Source organism: Chionomys nivalis, chromosome 17 (genome assembly GCF_950005125.1).
Source record: "Chionomys nivalis chromosome 17, mChiNiv1.1, whole genome shotgun sequence".
NCBI classification, from domain to species: Eukaryota; Metazoa; Chordata; class Mammalia; order Rodentia; family Cricetidae; genus Chionomys; species Chionomys nivalis.
In genome coordinates, this window is record NC_080102.1 from 30,123,428 (window position 1) to 30,140,797 (window position 17,370).

Sequence of the window (17,370 nt, forward strand, 5' to 3'; positions counted from 1 at the left end):
GCTTGCCCTCAGTTTGCGACATAGACAAAGAGTCCATTCTGCATATCATGGAATGAGGACAGTTGATGACATCTCGCACTTTATGTTGGCACACCCATGGACTTTTCTGTGCGACACACAGTCACACCACCTGCTTTGCTTCTCATGGAAGTGTCTTCCAGTTTGGAAACGAGGACCCTGGCAATTGTTATGAGCCAAATACATGCCTGTTGCCTGGCCTGGAATTGAAGACACATTGCCATCCTCAGTAGAATTTGTTTCTATTACACAAATGCAGCAAATTATATCTAATAAAATTTGGGAAACTCACCAGGTATGAGGAGCACCTGTATTTAAATTAAAAACTACCTTGAATCTAGACCTCTGTAGTGGATGACAGGTCCTAGGGGTGAATATCAGCAGGAACACCAGAGGCCAGGCATGCATCTGGTGGCTGCATAAAGACAACATAGAGCAACTGCTGCTCATTCACCGCCTCATGGAAAGCACTGCTGGGTGCAGCTGACCACAGGGAAATGATAATGTTCCAAGTGGCCAAGGGAACAGGTGGAAAAGGGAAGGGACAACTCACTCATAGACACATAGCCCAGTCCTTCCATTGCTCAGCTACGGGCTGTCTATGCTCTCCTACCTTACAGAGGCAGCAGATACAATACCCTGGCCGACGACTCTAGACATAACATCAGTAGGCATTCCAACCCTAATGGCTTCCCAGGGATGGAGTGGCCATATGTCCAGGTTCAATATTGGGCATGTTGTGTGGGCTGTTTGTGGGTTTCTTCACTACTCAACTGGGGGAAAGAATTATCTCCAGGACCAGAAGACATATGTAGATGGCTTGTTGTGAGCAGACTCTGTTGAGAAGCATGTAAAATACATGAACATGCTTCATTACATCCTCACTACAGCTTTTTGGAGTAGATGCCCTTAATTACAGATACACAAAGAGGGGTATACAGAAGGCAGGAACTGCCAAAGGCTCACACAGCTAGCAGGTGGTGATTTAGTATAGTCTCCCATATCTGGTCCTCAGCACACTGCAGCCTCTCTAGAGGCTGGGTCTCCTGACCAGGGACTCTTGTCTGCCTCCAAAGCCTGCCTATATAGCATCCAGATGACTTTCTACCTTCTGAAATACCCTCTGGCTTTTGAATACTTCTGACCTACAGAGGCAAGATCTTCCCCCAAACTCTGCACCAGTAAAACTCATTTGCTTTTCTGAGTGGGGAAACCAAAGCTCAAAGAGATTGAGAAAATAATCCAGAATCACAAGGTCAATAAGTGGCAGAGGTTGACATACGCTCAGGGAGTCTAACTGAAGCATATGTACTTTCAACCATTATCCATTTGATCCCCACCTTGAAAAGTGCTTTGGCTATAAACGAAAAACAACCCATAGTTTAGCAGCTACTACCTCAAAGTCACGCGTGTGCCCTAATGCAACCCTCTGAACCGAGCTGCAGGAAAAACATAATTATCAGTAATTTACAGTCGAACCAGTTGTTAATGGGGGAGATGCATGAATTGCATCCAAGGGTCACTTGTTGATCCTGTGAGAAGGCAACCATCCAGGGGCCACACGCTGTGTTCTTGGCTCAGTTCCACCCCTGATACCTGCTCTGGATATTTTGGAGATTCCTGGCCATGATCCTGTCTTTCTTCCAGGCCTGTTTTGACTAGTTTTATGTCAACTTGACACAAGCTAGAATTATCTGAAAAAGAAGGAAACTCAACTGAGAAAATCCCTCCATAAGATCTGGCTGTAAGGTGTTTTCTTAATTAATGATTGATGGGGGTGGGTCCAGCCCGTAGTAGATGGTGCCGTCCTTGGGCTGGTGGTCTTTTGTTCTGTAAGAAAGCAGACTGAGCAAAGCCATGGAAGCAAGTAAACAGCGCCCCTCCATGACTTCAGCATCAGCTTCTGTCTCCAGGATCCTGCCCTGTTTGAGTTCCTGTCTTGACTTCCTTCAATGGTGAACAGTGCTGTGGGAGCGTAAGCCAAATAAACCCTTTCCTCCCCAGGTTTTCTTTGGTAGTGGTGTTTCATCACAGCAAATAGTAACCCAACAGAGACAAGGCCAACATGCATGAATGAGTACTTGCTGCCTCTGCAGCGGCCCTGGCTCCTCTGGCTGGGTCCCCACCTCCCAGGACCTCAGGATTGGAGAGGTATACTCAGGATGCCAAACTTCTGGAGAGCATATATGTAAGCATCGGGGCCATTGTGCTAGGGGATGTGGCAGACACAGTAATACTTGGGGGAAAAATTCTGCCAGACCTGCAGACAGCTGCACTCACTGGTCACACAGCCCCTGACCTCCCTGTTTGTCACTGCCTCAGAAAAGAGCAGGTGCAGGGGAAGGAGAAGGGAGCAGACACAACTGACCCTTCTCAGATGGCAAGCTAGGAGCTGCCATGTTTGCAGACTGGAGAGGGAGAGTAAATAAAAAGGTAGGGTCCTGCAGAGACATCTCTCCTCTCCTACACCAATCATATACCCTCTTGCTGAACAACTCAGAGTGAGTTGTGAGAACTGGTCCCCAAGGCTAAGAATAGGAAGCTCCAATCCAGCCCCTCGGTGTTGTGAAATATTATAGCCAGGCAAACCTAGAAGGAAGGATCAAAATCAGAATTTCCCTCCATCTGGGCTGCCTTAAAGGGCAAGTGGGGCAGGACATAGGCAGCACGAGGCATGGCATCCGGCAGCTAACAAGTTCTACTCATTCATATATTCATGCCTCCATCCAAGACATGCTTTCCTTGTGTCTAACACATCTGTTACAGTCGGTGAAAGGAACACAAGCATCTGAGTGCAGTCAGAGGCTTCCCACCCCATTGGTGGATGCAACATAAACAAGCAAACTGGACAGAAGCATCACCCCCGCTACAGAGGAAACACACCTACGTGGTTATAGGGTGATGCATGAGCTTCTAGGATGGGCACTGGACCCCTCAGGGGAGTGACATCTGAGCTGAGAGGTAAGGAGAACAACCAGGAAAGGGGAGGGCACAGCAGGTAACGGAAGAGCCCCAGAGCCTTAAGGGCTATGGCTGAGGGCACTGCTTGGCAGGGGAGGTGGGAAACAAGAACCACCTAGGAACAAGTGGCAAAGTCAGGGGAAAAGGTGGGCCATTATAACCCAAGGCAGGGTTTGGAATTCAAGGCAATAAAGAGACCCCTGCCCAAGAGCACAAGGACAGTGTATTAGAACTGGGTAGAAGGTTACTTTCTGCTCCTGAAGGGGCTCTCACTGTGAGGGTGGAGCTCAGTGTGGAGTGTCACCATCCAAGGAAGTCTGGAAGGGACACCTGTCATCTGAAGCTTACTGTGTCCCAGGGCACAGGCTCACTTTCTTTCACAAGAACATCTCTTGGCCCAGAACCAGTAGGTGTCACCAGAGACTGTGACTATGGCTCCCTGAGCAGGGCAGACAATAGAAGCAGTGCTAACAGGGAGGTGGGGTGTCAGCAGAGCTCAGGACAGCCCAGGTAACACATTCCAGTTAGCGAGTCAGTGACTATCAGTCCTTGGTGCCCAGGAGATGACATATGCTACTCGGAAACAAAAGTCTTTAAGGCCAGGTATATATGTGGGAGATATGAGCAAAAAGAATGGGCCAAATGACAAGTCCTCTATCCACGGGAGCTATGTCCAGCAAAGAAGACGGATTGTAAAGAGTAGGTAACTAAGGTAAGGCTAAGACAATGGAGAGGGAACAGATGGCTGGAGGGACGTCTCAACTAAGACAGGATGTAAGGAAGGAGATGAAGGCAGGAAAGAGAAGAGGGACTCACTGGAGATCCAGGCAAGGGTCTGGAAATGGAAAAAATCCAGACACCATAGCTTGCGGACAGCCAATAAAGGAAAAATCAGAATAGAGGATGGAACCAAAAATGCCCTGAAGAGGGACTATCATGACTTCACAGAATGGGAGTATAAGCAGAGACCAGCCAAAGAGGCTGGCCTGTTGCCAGGCAACTGAGAGCAATGGTTTGTGCCTCCAGTATGGGGTAATAGTTTTAACTGTCAACTTGACACCTTAAACCACCTGGGAAGAGAATCTTCATTAAACTAGATAGTATTCCACAGTAGCCAACACATAACAAGTCGATGTTGAACAGAGCAAGCTGTGCAGAACCTGCTCTGCGGAGGGTCATAAGCCCCCCGCATGCCGAGCTGTCTGTCCACTCACTCAGGCAGCGCCAGCACGCACCTCATCATTACCTCCCACCACTCTGCTCTTTCGTTCTCCTGTGTGCCTGTTAGAGTGGGGACTATAAACCCTTTATAAATAAACAAGCAGGCATGCTGTCAGTGAGGGGCCACACTCATGCATCAATTAAGGCTGATTTAAAGTTTCAAGAAAATATGATATGGTAGGTCACAACTGTACACATAGATTTTTAATAAACCATTTTTTTTCTGAACAACTGCATACGAAACTCTTCCAGGATGTGGGGCCAGGAGAAAAGTCTTTACAGCCCTGAGCATAATCTCTTGTCCCATGGATAGTTCCTTGTAGATATCGCGTGTGTGCATGTGTGTTTCCATGACTACGAGAGTGTACCTGTATGCTTTGCCTATGTGTCTGTATAACTAATATGTGTCAAGCCTGCATTTGTGATCAAATTCAATAAAACCCAAGGCAATGTTAATGCAAAGAGCAAAAACAAAATGGGCACATTTTACAGTAAAATAAGTCACTTATTTTACACAGTGTGCACAACTGTTGCCTCCAATCTTCCAGTAAATACAGCATGAATCAGAAGCATGGTAATTAGTCAGCCACATTTCCTGGAAAGCCCCAAGACCCTGTGTAACCTCGTATCCCCACTTGTTCTCTGTCGGTTTCGCTAAAAAGCATTTAGCTGGGGGGGAGGGGACACGGGAAATGCAAAATGCCCCATGAGTTTAATTATATAGATGTTTATTTATATACACAACCTAATTCATATATAGATTCTGAGGGCATACTTTTTAACCTATAAATACTTATTGCAATGTCAATTTACTGTGGTTACAGTAAGTTACCCCTTTATCAACTCAAAACTAAAACCACGGTTTGATATTCAGTCAGCTTTCCTCGGGCTGGAATGCTCTGACAGGACATGACCGCAGTGACTGGGACTATTGTATCTGGGAGGATGCAGCTCACTTTACCAGGATGGCACGAGCACAAAACTGACGGGAATGACACAGACCCTACAGCTGGGTAGGGCAAGGCTAGGCACGGGGAATATCTTAACTCACATCATCTTCTGGTCCTGCAGGGGCATTCTGAAGCCTGAGAAGGTATAAGGATATCTTAGGAATCTATGGGGAGCACAGAGCAGTGACAGGGAGAGGAGACACTGTGCTTGGCACATGGACTGGCCAGCTTATTAGCATGATCTTGATCATGAAAACAGAATGAAAGAGAAGACCCCTTCAATGAGACCTACACATCACATCACGCTCAGGCCCCCGGGGGGGGTGGGCTGGAGGCCTTGGGAAACATCCTACAAAGGTCACTCAGAAGCTGGCGGCAGTGACTTCAGATTCTCAGTCATCACCTAAGAGTAGGTTACCATCACCTTGGGACTTTCAGGCCACACAGTCTCTGCCAGAGCCAGCTTGCTACGTCAGGCAAAGCAGTCAAACTGCTGGGAGATGACATCTGGAGATGACATGTCAGGATTCCAAAAATCAAACATTTATACAGGATGCCTGCTAGGGCTAGCCTGAGGGCAATCACTGGCCGCCCACCACAGAGAACCAAGAAAGGTCTCTGTATCCTTCGGGTGCCAGTTCCTTTTCCAGAACTCACAGAGATCTTTGGATTCTGCCCGGTGCCCTACCCATAACAGGGAGCTGGAGTCCTACTGTTTAGTGTATTTTGATTTGATTTCTTACAGTCCTTCCATACAAATAAGGTACTAACAATAACCATGCATTTAGAGCCATAACCTGCCAGCCACTGAATCTGTTTCCACCATCTCAATTTGGCAGATAAGGAAACTGAGGCAGTAATGGTTGCTGTGATTATCTCATCTTCAATAAAGGGAGAAAACTAAGCTGCAAAGGAGCCATTCATCTAAATAAATAAAAAGGCTTGGATTTAGCACAGGCTTTGATGCCTGACTCCACTGGCTGACCCTGGTACTAAAAAGTCACATGAACCAAAAGAGAGAGAAATGGGATGCCCACACCACAACCCCCTCCCCAGTTCTCCTGGGGTCCCCTGCCTAGCTGGGTATTCACAGAAGGCTGGCATCATACCGTACCTGCAGTGCATCCACTGATGCTGGGAGACAACCTGAAATGCAATGGCCCGTGGCCTTGCAAAGCTCAGTACTGGCTGATGGCATAAGCAGACACACACAGCGCATGCGTTTGTGAGTGCATAGGAATTCAATTTCAGAGAAAGGGATGCTAAGGGAAAACGGTTCTATGGATTCCTCTGGGAGGAGATAACGGCAATAATAAGATGCTGCTGTTGTTGATGAAGATGAGGAGGAGGATGATAAAAGTTGAGAAAATAAAATGTACTAGGCTTGATTACAGGATCACTAGACTTGATCACATGTAACCAGCCACTTTTTATTTACTCATATATGAGTATTAATGTATGTACTTAGCAGCCCTGCTCGGGGCCACCAGAATGGCAGGCACCTCCTGGCATGAACTCACTGGATCTCTGTGAGGTGGAGTACACGACATCACCTTGAGCAACAGGGCAAAAGGAGGTTACTCTGGTCACAGAGAGGGAAGGGAGCTGAGAAACCAGTGCAGTGGTCAGTTCCTGGTACTGTGATTCGGCCAGCGTGTTCCTCTATCTTTGTTTAACACTGGGTCATGCATTTTGACCCTGGCTAAGAAGCAACCTTTGGGGGGGGGGGTGTCAAATGGCTTGCCAAGCAAAGGTGTTTGCTGCCAAGCATGATTCCCTGAGTTCAATACGTAGGCTGCACATCGTAGAAGAAGTCTGACGGTTACAAGTTGTCTGACCTCTACATGACCTCCTACACTAAGTAAATAAATATAAAACTTTTAAAAAATAAAATAACCCACAGGAACAAATTCATAAGCATATATGAGTTCATCATGAGACAGTCTAACCAGCAAAGAAACAAAAGCAAAATAAATGGTCATGTGGAATGAAATGAGAGAGGATGGTGCATTCCTGATGCCAGAGAAGACAGCTTTGCTCTGGAGAATGAGACAGAGCTGATCACTCCAGCTTAGCAATAACTGGAGGGCAGAACATGCCCTCTGTATGAGCAGGACACCAAGGACATGGAGTAAGCAGCTGTGGATGAGGCTGGGCAGAGCCAGTGGAAGTCTTTCTTAAGCCCATATATTAAAAGCTAATTCATTAACAGTAAATGAAGGGTGGTTTTCAGTTTTTCCTCCCTTTCAGTCATTTCCTAATAAAACTTCCTGGCCCACAAACAGAGTTAATTAGCGAGATTACCATTTCTGGTGGGCAGCAACGCCATGAAAAGGTTCCCTGAAAAGAACTCACAGTGACCTTCAGAGAGGGTGGGGCCTGGACCAGCTGCCTCTTGCGGCCCATATGGTCCTCAGTGCCAAGCCACAGGCCCAGCGTGGCACTCTAAACCCACAGCTGGGTTGCCACCCATTTCTCTCCAGGCTCTGGATCCATCCAGGGAGAAGAGATGGGATGGGTGGGTCTCTCTGTGGTCACGTGTATGTCCCCAGATATGCAATGTGTATGTTTGAGATGTGTATATGGAGCGTAAATTGTGTGTGTGTGTGTGTGTGTGTGTGCGCGTGCGCGCGCGTGAGTGCGTGAGGAGTGGAGTGGATTATAAATGAGGTGTGAAGTCTATGATGTGTATGTGGCATGAACATGACATGTGTATGGTGTAGGGTCTCTTGGTGTCAGCAAACTGGATGGCAAATGGTTGCTCTCCCCAGACACAGACCTGAGGGAGTGAAGTAGACAGCACTGTCACACACCAATCAAAATGCAGGGTAGAGTCTCTCCGACGAGGAATCCAGATGCACACTTAGGTGACAGACTTACTCTCCCCCTCTCCCATCCCACCCCTAATCATACTGGCGAGTGGACATCTACTGATCAAAGTGGCACTGGGAATAAAAGTGAGCTAAAAGAGCAAGAAAAGGAGTAAATGGGGGTGGCCGTGAGTCATGAGAGTTAGAGGACCGTGGAAGCAGGGAGAGAGCCCCGCTCCTCAAATTCATAGCAGCATCTCAGGTCACCAAGAAAATCAAGAACAAGAACTGCCCCTTGTTGACAGGGATGGAGGAGAGAGGACCAGCACAGACTGTCCTCAGAATAGAAGTAGGTGGAGGCTTCTTCCACAGAAGCTAACTAGCATTCCAGAGACCCATTCACATAGGAGATAAGCTATATAAAGATTGTCCTGTGGCCACCACAGAGTCCACCAAGATAGAAAGGGCTCTTAATTACAGCCAAGGCGTTCGGTTAAGCCTGTCCACAGCCTCCACCCCACACACTGCAGGAAGCTGACACCAAGACTGGCTTCCCTGAGAACCTTACCCAGGCCACAGAGAATAGGGAGTGGGTACCGCAAGATGGAGGCACTCCTCTGGGAGTGCCTAAAGTTATGGAGATAGTAAGACCCAGCACCACAGGCAGCCTTGAGAGCCTTCTGGTTCTCTAAGCTACTTTTTCTCCCTTCAGTAGCTATGCTGGTTAAAAATGGCAGAGTATGGGCTTTGAGAGCAAACAGACCGGCATTTGGCTTCATCAACAGTGCCTCCATTCAGAATCATCTCTACTCAGTCCCACCCCATTCTGTATCACAAACATCATCATCAACATCAGTACCATAACCATGCAGCATCACCCTCATTCTGCATCACAAGCATCAACAACATCAGTACCATAGCCATGCAGCATCATCTCCATAGAGCATCATCCAATTCTGCATCACAAACAGCAACAACATCAGTACCATAGCCATGCAGCATCCACTCCATTCAGTATCATCCCATTCAATATCCCCTCAATTCACATCACCAGTCGATATGCAATCCCTCTTCAGAATAGTCCCCATTCAGTCCAGGCTGCAATGTCACTCACAGACATCTTCCATATGCAGAGGCTATTTCTGATGTCTGGACTCTGTGATGTGCTTTGATTTGATCTTCCCAGATGTTTCCAATATGTTATTGTTAGTTTTTATTTTTTTAATTTTGTTTTGCTTTGTTTATACTTGAAGTGACTGTAAGGGGACTTTGCTGCAATTGTCACCAGAACAGACCAGGCCCTCCTCATCTCACAGCTGTGTTTACAAAAATGCCTTCTCCCTGGGTGGCTAAGCGTTAACTTAAATCTCACTCCTTCTGAGGCATTTGGGGAATCCTGGCTATGGAGGACCATGTGACTTTTTTGAGGGTATCCCAGTGAGCATGTGTTGTTCGGGACTGAGTTGCATCTGTCTCCCCTTCTCCTGTTCTACTCACCATAGCTTTCCTTCAGTATAAAATCCCCTTCCTTGAAGAAGATCTACAAATTCTTCACTCCCAAATAATAAACAAGATCATTAGATTTCAGACTCAAATATTCAACCCATTTCCTCTCCAGGGCTAGAAACTGGACTATGAGCAGTCACATGACCTGTCCTGGTCAAACTAGACTGAATGCCGGGCCTAGGAAAAAACCTCCTCTCTTCAGTCTGCAGGCCACAGGGTTCTATAGAGAAAAAGGCAGGCTTGTGCTGGCATCCTCTCTGCCCATGCACACCCACCCAACCCTGCACCCCACTCCCAGTCCCAGGGGCACAGTGACCAATGACAGCATCGCATGGAGTCTTTGGGTGATTGATGTCCACAAAGCCAGGCCAAGGGAGGCAGCACCCAGGGTAGAGAAGAATAAGGGACTTCTTTTCTGTTCTTTTTAGCTACAGTCTAGGAAATAGCTGAGAGTTTCCTGGTGTAAACCTCTACTTGGCCCTCATCCATCCATCCATCCATCCATCCATCCATCCATTCACTCACTCATGCATCCTTGGATTCCAGTATTCTTCAAACACGTTCATCAGAATGTCTTCTTCAATCAAACCCACTTTCTGCTTCTCACAGCAAGTAGCGTCACTCTGCAGACAGACGCCTATGAATGGAAAGAGAGGAACAAGATTCATGCCGGGTGGTGATGGCGCACGCCTTTAATTCCAGTACTTGGGAGGCAGAGGCAGATGGATCTCTGTGAGTTCATGGCCTGCCTGGTCTACAAGAGCTAGTTCCAGGACAGCTAGAACTGTTACACAGAAAAACCCTGTCTCAAAACAAAACAAAAGACCTAGATTCACTACACACACACACACACACGCAACAATATTTAAAGAAAACGAGGCTATGAATGTGATAGAGTAAGTGGTACACTGTCAGAGGTTGTAGGGAAGAAACAGAAAGAGACGAACTATAACATCAAAAAGTATTTAAAACAATTTTTAAAAGAAATACAGATCGAGAATTGGCATGCTTTGTGAAGTGCCAGCCACAGGCTGGTGTTTTTCAGGGCACTGGGCCTCAGGATAAACTAGGTCTTCATCCTTCCACCCCTGCACGAAATGCAGGGGTACTCTGCCTAACCCCAGACAGAAGCTATAGGAACAGGGCCAAGACCTGCAGGACAGATACTAGGAGCACCATGATGGGCAGTGGAGAAGCCTAACTTTACCAAAAGTGAATTCCAGAGCATGCAAACAAACAGGAGAAATCTACAATAGGTGGGTAGAAGAACTAGCATGGCCTATTTCTAGTGGTGAAACGCACAGACAGATGTTTACTGTAAGGCACCCTGGGAACAACCGCCAGCACCTGGAGAATCCCTAAGGGTCAGCTTCACTCACTGTGCCATAGAAGCACCACAATTTCATCATTCTAAGTAAATTCCAGGGTTGGCAAGGCGGCCTGATGGTTAAGAGATCTTGCTGTGCAATCTCAAGGACCAGAGGGATGAGCCCGGCACCCACGCACCAAACATCTGTAAGGCCAGCTCTGCAGTAGGCAGAACAGAAGGTCTACAGGGGTCTTTGGGCTTCCAGTTTAGCCCAAGGTTCAGGGGAAGACTGCTCCAAAGGAAGAGGCAGAGACTGACAGGAAACCAGCTGATGTTCTCCCCCAGCCCCTGCACATGCACCGGTGGACACACCTCCACAAAATGCACAGACACAGACACACATGAATTAGCAAACAGACATATCTCTAGAAATGCCATAGGCCTCCGGGTATAGAGCAGTTGGGTAACAGGAGTGCCTGCCTAAAGAAAATGTAATCGAAATCCTGTGTCCAATTTATAGCGTGACTTTGAAGTGCACAGTCATGGGAGAGGGTACTAATGCTGATGTCTGCAAACTGATTTTTTTTAAAAATAATATTGCGTATTTATATTTGGAGAATTTTTGTCTCCTGAGAAAATAACCAGAACTAAACACACAAAACAAAAGCAAGACAGCTTTCTTCTTTAAGCCACTGGAGCAGGGCTTTCCATCACCTGTGCGCTGAAGCACTGTCCCAGATTCAGAGGCAAGGCTTATGACGGTGAGCCCTTACCAGCAGTCACAGCTGGAGGAGGCCAACCTGGGCAGGACCGAGCCTGGAGGCAGCAGTCTGCTCGCAGCCCTGCTGTCCTATGAGCTGTGCAGCATGTCTCAGGAGCTCCCTGAAAAAGTTTTCTGCCATTCCCAAAACATTCCTCATGCAAAGAGGTACTTACAGGTCTAGAGGCAGCCTTGCCAAGACCTAGAACCAGCCTGAAGCAGACCGTCAGAATGACAGTGGTTATATCAGAGGCCTCCGGCTTCCCAAAACATTCTGGAATGACAGCTGGAGCTCTTACCCCTGAGCGTGCATGCTGGGTTTCTGCCCCTCTGTCAGGGCCATCGCATTGCTCTCTGGCTCTTTTCAGCCCAGCATTAACCTCCATCAGCCCCTTCGACCAGTCCTACCCAGGCTGTCTACTCCGGCTCTGTTCCCTCCCCAACCACCTCTACCCTTTTCTACTGCTAAGGATGGCTTGTCTTCAGCTCTGCCTCCTAGGAGCTTAGCAGTTGAAAAAAAAAGGAACTAACATTTCTTTCATACAGTTGATGTTCAACGTCCATGGTCAGTGCCTTATTTGCATGCCAGAAAATGGGTTATCTTCACTTAGCCCTCTGGGCACCAGGGTCCTCATCTGTCAAACAGAACGCGTCATCAGTGCTGATCTCCTCCAAACTCATTCTCTGCATGACTCCGTCTCTCTTGTAATGGGACTTTTCTTCCTGCTGCTCACACAACCTCTCTCCCTGACCAGTTCTGAGCATGTCCAGGTCCTGGATGACACCCTACAGTGTCCTCGCTTTCGCCTCAGCATCTTCTTTACTCAGACTCCTAAACTCTTGGAAAATGAGCAGGCCCACTGCAGTACACAGGGATATTAGAGTCCCTGGTGGATCAGAGCAGCCCTAGGTCCCACCTCATCTCATCTGCCGAGTCCCACACATTTGTGATCATCCCAAGTGCACTACTTCCCCAGACCTCCCACCCCATTCTCAGCAATGCCTCCCCCACCCAACACAGGAGGCCCCAGTCTGCTTCCATGCGTCACTACACAGCTCATGAGTCTTCATCAACTTGGGGACAAGGATCCACTATGACAGGGGAACAACTAGTCCAGAAATCAGCACATGGTCCCCTCAGGTATAGAACCTTACTGTGTGCCTATTTCATTTTAAACAGTGGGTTAGTAAACAACGCAGATCGTCACACTAAGGTAAGAAAACCTAGCGCCACACCAATTTGTGGAATAATCTACTTTTTTGTCCTCACTGGGTTTTAGGCCAGAGATATCCCTGGGACCTGCTCCCTCTAAGGTGCACCCAGCTGTCCCACTCCAGGCTCTATCCACCACCTTCCTAAGTCCCCAAGGCTGATTGTACTTCTGGCAGAAGACCCAGTGGGATTCCCATCCAGAGATGGCTCAAAAAGGGAGTCAGAAACTCTGGTCCCAGCACCTCCTCCCCCTACCAGCTTCCAACCATGGCCCTAGCTGGACCTGGAGGGGAAAGCCGCAGGGCAATCTACTGCTATCCAACGCCCAGTATCACCACAATAAAGAGGTGAGAGGTAAAAACCACAGGCAGGCTAGGGAAAGGAATCTCTCTGCACTTCCCATTCTGGGGAGGGACTGTCCTCAGAATGACCCCTCTAAAGTCCTGGAGGTCAGTCCTGGAGCCAATGTCTGTACATCTGCTGTTGTCCAACATTCGTGCCCTTCCACACTCAACCCCATAACCACCACACTCCACCATTTCTAAGCAAACAAACTAAAAGACTTGGATCATCTTGTATGTCTGAGATCAACAGTCCCTGGGCCACACAGATGATTGGGTGCTACCAAGAAGAATACATGGAGCCATCCTGGCACCGTTTCCTTTCCTGGTCACTCACTGTAACTCTCTGGGAGAACCTGTTATGCCTCAGGATCAGGCTCTGCCTCTTATTTTTTAACTCTGTAAATTTTATTCTTTTGAATTTCTAAAAATAAAAATCTCCTTACTGTAAGGAACGTACAAATTTAAAACATCACACAGCCAGGTTACCGTAGCCAATCAAACAAGCACTTGGGGAGTCCCAAACTTTATCCCAATGAACTTCTGCACAGTTAGACCACGCGGGTTCTGCCTGTAACCTCAGGAGCTCTGGGTGGTCAGCAGAATAGAGATGAAGAGGATCAGGTCACTTTAATTCCCCAAGTCCTTTTCACCTCTGCCCAACACCACCTCAACTGGAGGAGGAAGACACCAAACAGGTGCTTGAACACCCTCTGCTGGGTGGGGGCTGTTACTCGGCCCCTTGCTTTGCTAACCCCAGGGAATGGTGACTTTGCCTGCCCTGCTTCTGATTCTTGCCTACCCACGCCTCCTCTGAGCTTGGCACACTGCCTATCTCTGCCCACAGAATATTCTGCGGCCAGTGTAGGAGGCAGGTGGGGTTGGTCTCGGAAGGAAACAAAGCTCCACAGGGAAGCCCACTCACTTTCGCAAAGCCGACGCCTCAGCTTGCCACGAATCTTGTCGATGGCGTTGAAGTCGGAAACGTGGAAGACATGCGCAGACTTGGGTTCTGAAGCAATCTCATCCAGCTCCTCCTTCAGGGCCGCGCCCACACCAACTGCAAAAATGCGAATGCCCGCTGCATGGGCAGCAGCTGCAGCATCCAGCACCAGGTCCTGGCTACGGCCATCCGTCAATAGGATGGCCACCTGCTTGAAGGCACGGTTCCCAGGTCGGCCGCCTGCCTGGGCAGAGAAGCTGCGGCTGGTGATGTAACGCAGCGCGTCACCTGTGTTCGTGTTGCCCCCATAGTAGGTTATGCGCCGAGCGGCCGCCTTCACTTCCTCACGGGAGCGGAAGTGGCCCAGTTCAAAGGCTGTAGTGGGCCGGTCACTGTAGCGCACGACCCCCACACGGGTGTGATCAGGGCCCACCTCAAAGGTGTCTACCAGGTTGGCCACCCACTGGCGGACCTTCTCAAAGTCCTCCTTGCCCACACTGGAAGAGGTATCCAAGAGGAAGACCAGGTCATACTGCACACTTTTGCAGCCTGCATGGGAGAGAGAAAGGGTGACCGGAAGGAATGGGTAGCGGGATTTAATCCCCTCCCTCCAACCCCTGCCCCTCAGACTTCACTCTGGTGCCTGCCTGCCTTGCCTCTTACTGACAGCCCACAGCAGGGTATGGCTTTACAGAGTTACAGTGAGGACCCACTGAGGATGTGTGACACCCCAAGGAAGTGATTTATGTCCCTGAGACACTACAAGGTGTCAAGATCTCCTCTTTAACTTTGGTTAAAAAAGTGATAGCATTTTATTAGTGTGTGTGTATGTGTGTTGTGTGTCTGTGTATTTGTGTGCTATTCATGTCTGTGTACATAGAGTACCTGTACAAAGGCCACAGGAAAACTTTGGGTTTCTTGCTCCATAGTGTTGTCTTAGTTCTCCAAGGCAAGGTTTCTCACTGAACCTGGAGATTTCTGGATTTTGGTTTGACTGCCTGTCCACTGAGCCCCTTAAGTCTTTCTGCCTCCTTCCATCCCACCGCTTGGGTTACAGCATGTGCTCTATCATGCTCCCAACTTTTATATGGTATTGGGAATGTGCCAGGCCCGGTGGTCTAAGGTCTGCTTTCCCACACTTAACTGAATGCTAGAAACAAGTTTCTAGTGGATTTCCAATTTTCATGTAGATTTCCAAGGCTTCATAGAGTCCACTGCATGGAGCATTTTACCATTACAAAGTATATCAAATGTAAAATATTTATGTATATTAAATATGCCTATATAAAGAAGTATTATAAAGCTTCAAATGCATGTTTTATAGAAATAAATTTTACATAAACTACATAATGCTTTTGATTAAACAAAAACAAGCATTAATATAAGTATTTTCCTCATTAAGGAAGCCCTTAATATGGGGTCTACTCATCCATTTCCCAGTTAGGTTATCTGAGAGATGGTGTTTTATAAGCTTTATTGGGGATTCCTACAGTGCACTGCAGGAGCCATCACAGCGGGAGCAGAAGGCAAGCAGCTCAGCAGTGAGGATGTGCTTCCCAACAGAGCAACAGAGGCCTGTGGAGAGACTTTCCAGTCCTGCCCCCCACTCCCACCCTGGTTCTCTCTCTGTCTGTATGTCCATTGGTCTCGGTCTCTCTCTCTCTCTCTCTCTCTCTCTCTCTCTCTCTCTCTCTCTCTCTCTCTCTCTCTCTCCAGTCCTGCCCCCCACTCCCACCCTGGTTCTCTCTCTGTCTGTATGTCCATTGGTCTCTCTCTCTCTCTCTCCCTCCCTCCCTCTCTTCCTCTCCCTCCCTTCCTCCCTCTCCCCTCCCTCCTTTCCTCCCTCTCTCCCTCTTTGCATGGATGTGTACACAATTCTGCAGGTATGCCTAAGGAAACCTGAGGTATGCAGAGCTATGAAAAAAATACTTTTATTATTTTATTTGTTTTGCTTTGATATTTGTAAATCACTAAAAAGCAAATCCCAGAAAGACACACACATGCACTTCACAGCATGGCCTGAGCTAATGCTTTACTTGAATCTCCTACACGGACATCTCCCTCCGTACAATCTACAGAGAGCTGAGCCAAACTCTCACCCCTCCTCACATTTCTTCACATACCCTTCCTCTCACACAGCACCCCCTGCCTCTCTCACACCCACACACACCCCTTCTTACACACCCTCTCTCACAGAGCCTTCTCATAAAAACTCTCTTTATAGCCCCTCTCAACATACACTTGCTTACAAATTCTTCGCACAACCATGTTCACAAACATACATTCTTACACACAGGCCCAATCTTTCACAGTCTCTCACACACTACAGCACACTCTCACGTTCTCTCACACATTATTTTGCTCTCACAGGCCCCATCTGAACCGATGGCACTTACACACGCATCAGCTGGAGGACACTGATACACGGACTATATAGCTGATACTCTTGTACACTCAGTCATGAACTAATTCGCAGGATTGCACCTTCACTTGTACCCACACATGAATGCTGACTATCGTATCCCCAATTTAATGTCCCACCTGCACGCTGGGCCTGACAGCCACCATCACCTCCCCACAGCAGTAGCATCCACAGAAGGCAGGCCGAAGGGCTCCCTCTGGGGACAGCCATGGCTTTCCTGCTCCTGAGGACAGGCGTATCTTGGTCAGGGAGAGATGCTTCGGGATCTAGTGGAGCATTTCCTGTGTGGAAAAAGATAGACCCTGAGAAGCACTCCAGAGCTGAAGGGTCAGGAGAAACAGAGGAATCCCACATGCAGGAGCCAGCCCATCTCCAGCCCTCAGCTTTGCCTCTCCCCAGAGCTAACAGTGTAACCTCTCCCCAGAGCCAACAATGTAACCTTTCCCCAGAACAACAGTGTAACCTCTCCCCAGAGCCAACAATGTAACCTCTCCCCAGAATAACAGTGTAACCTCTCCCCAGAACAACAGTGTAACCTCTCCCCAGAGCCATCAGTGTAACCTCTCCCCAGAACAACAGTGTAACCTCTCCCCAGAGGTAAGAGTGTAATCTCTCCCCAGAGGTAAGAGTATAACCTCTCCTAACCTCTCCCCAGAACAACAGTGCAACCTCTCCCCAGAGGTAAGAGTGTAACCTCTCCCCAGAGCCATCAGTGTAACCTCTCCCCAGAGCCATCAGTGTAACCTCTCCCCAGAGCCATCAGTGTAACCTCTCCCCAGAGCCATCAGTGTAACCTCTCCCCAGAGCCATCAGTGTAACCTCTCCCCAGAGCCAACAGTGTAACCTCTCCCCAGAGCCAACAGTGTAACCTCTCCCCAGAGCCAACAGTGTAACCTCTCCCCAGAGCCAACAGTGT

General features: G+C 48.3%; 1 protein-coding gene across 1 annotated transcript in view; it reads right to left on the reverse strand.

Annotated features, from left to right (window-relative positions):
* The window catches only part of Col22a1 (collagen type XXII alpha 1 chain), a 212,628-nt gene extending 195,941 nt beyond the window's left edge, over positions 1-16,687 (reverse strand). The window contains 2 exon segments of the mRNA XM_057791877.1: positions 14,015-14,581; positions 16,574-16,687. Of these exon segments, the coding sequence (XP_057647860.1) occupies positions 14,015-14,581; positions 16,574-16,664 (658 nt within the window). The 5' untranslated portion in view covers positions 16,665-16,687.
* Positions 16,688-17,370: the final 683 nt, after the last annotated feature.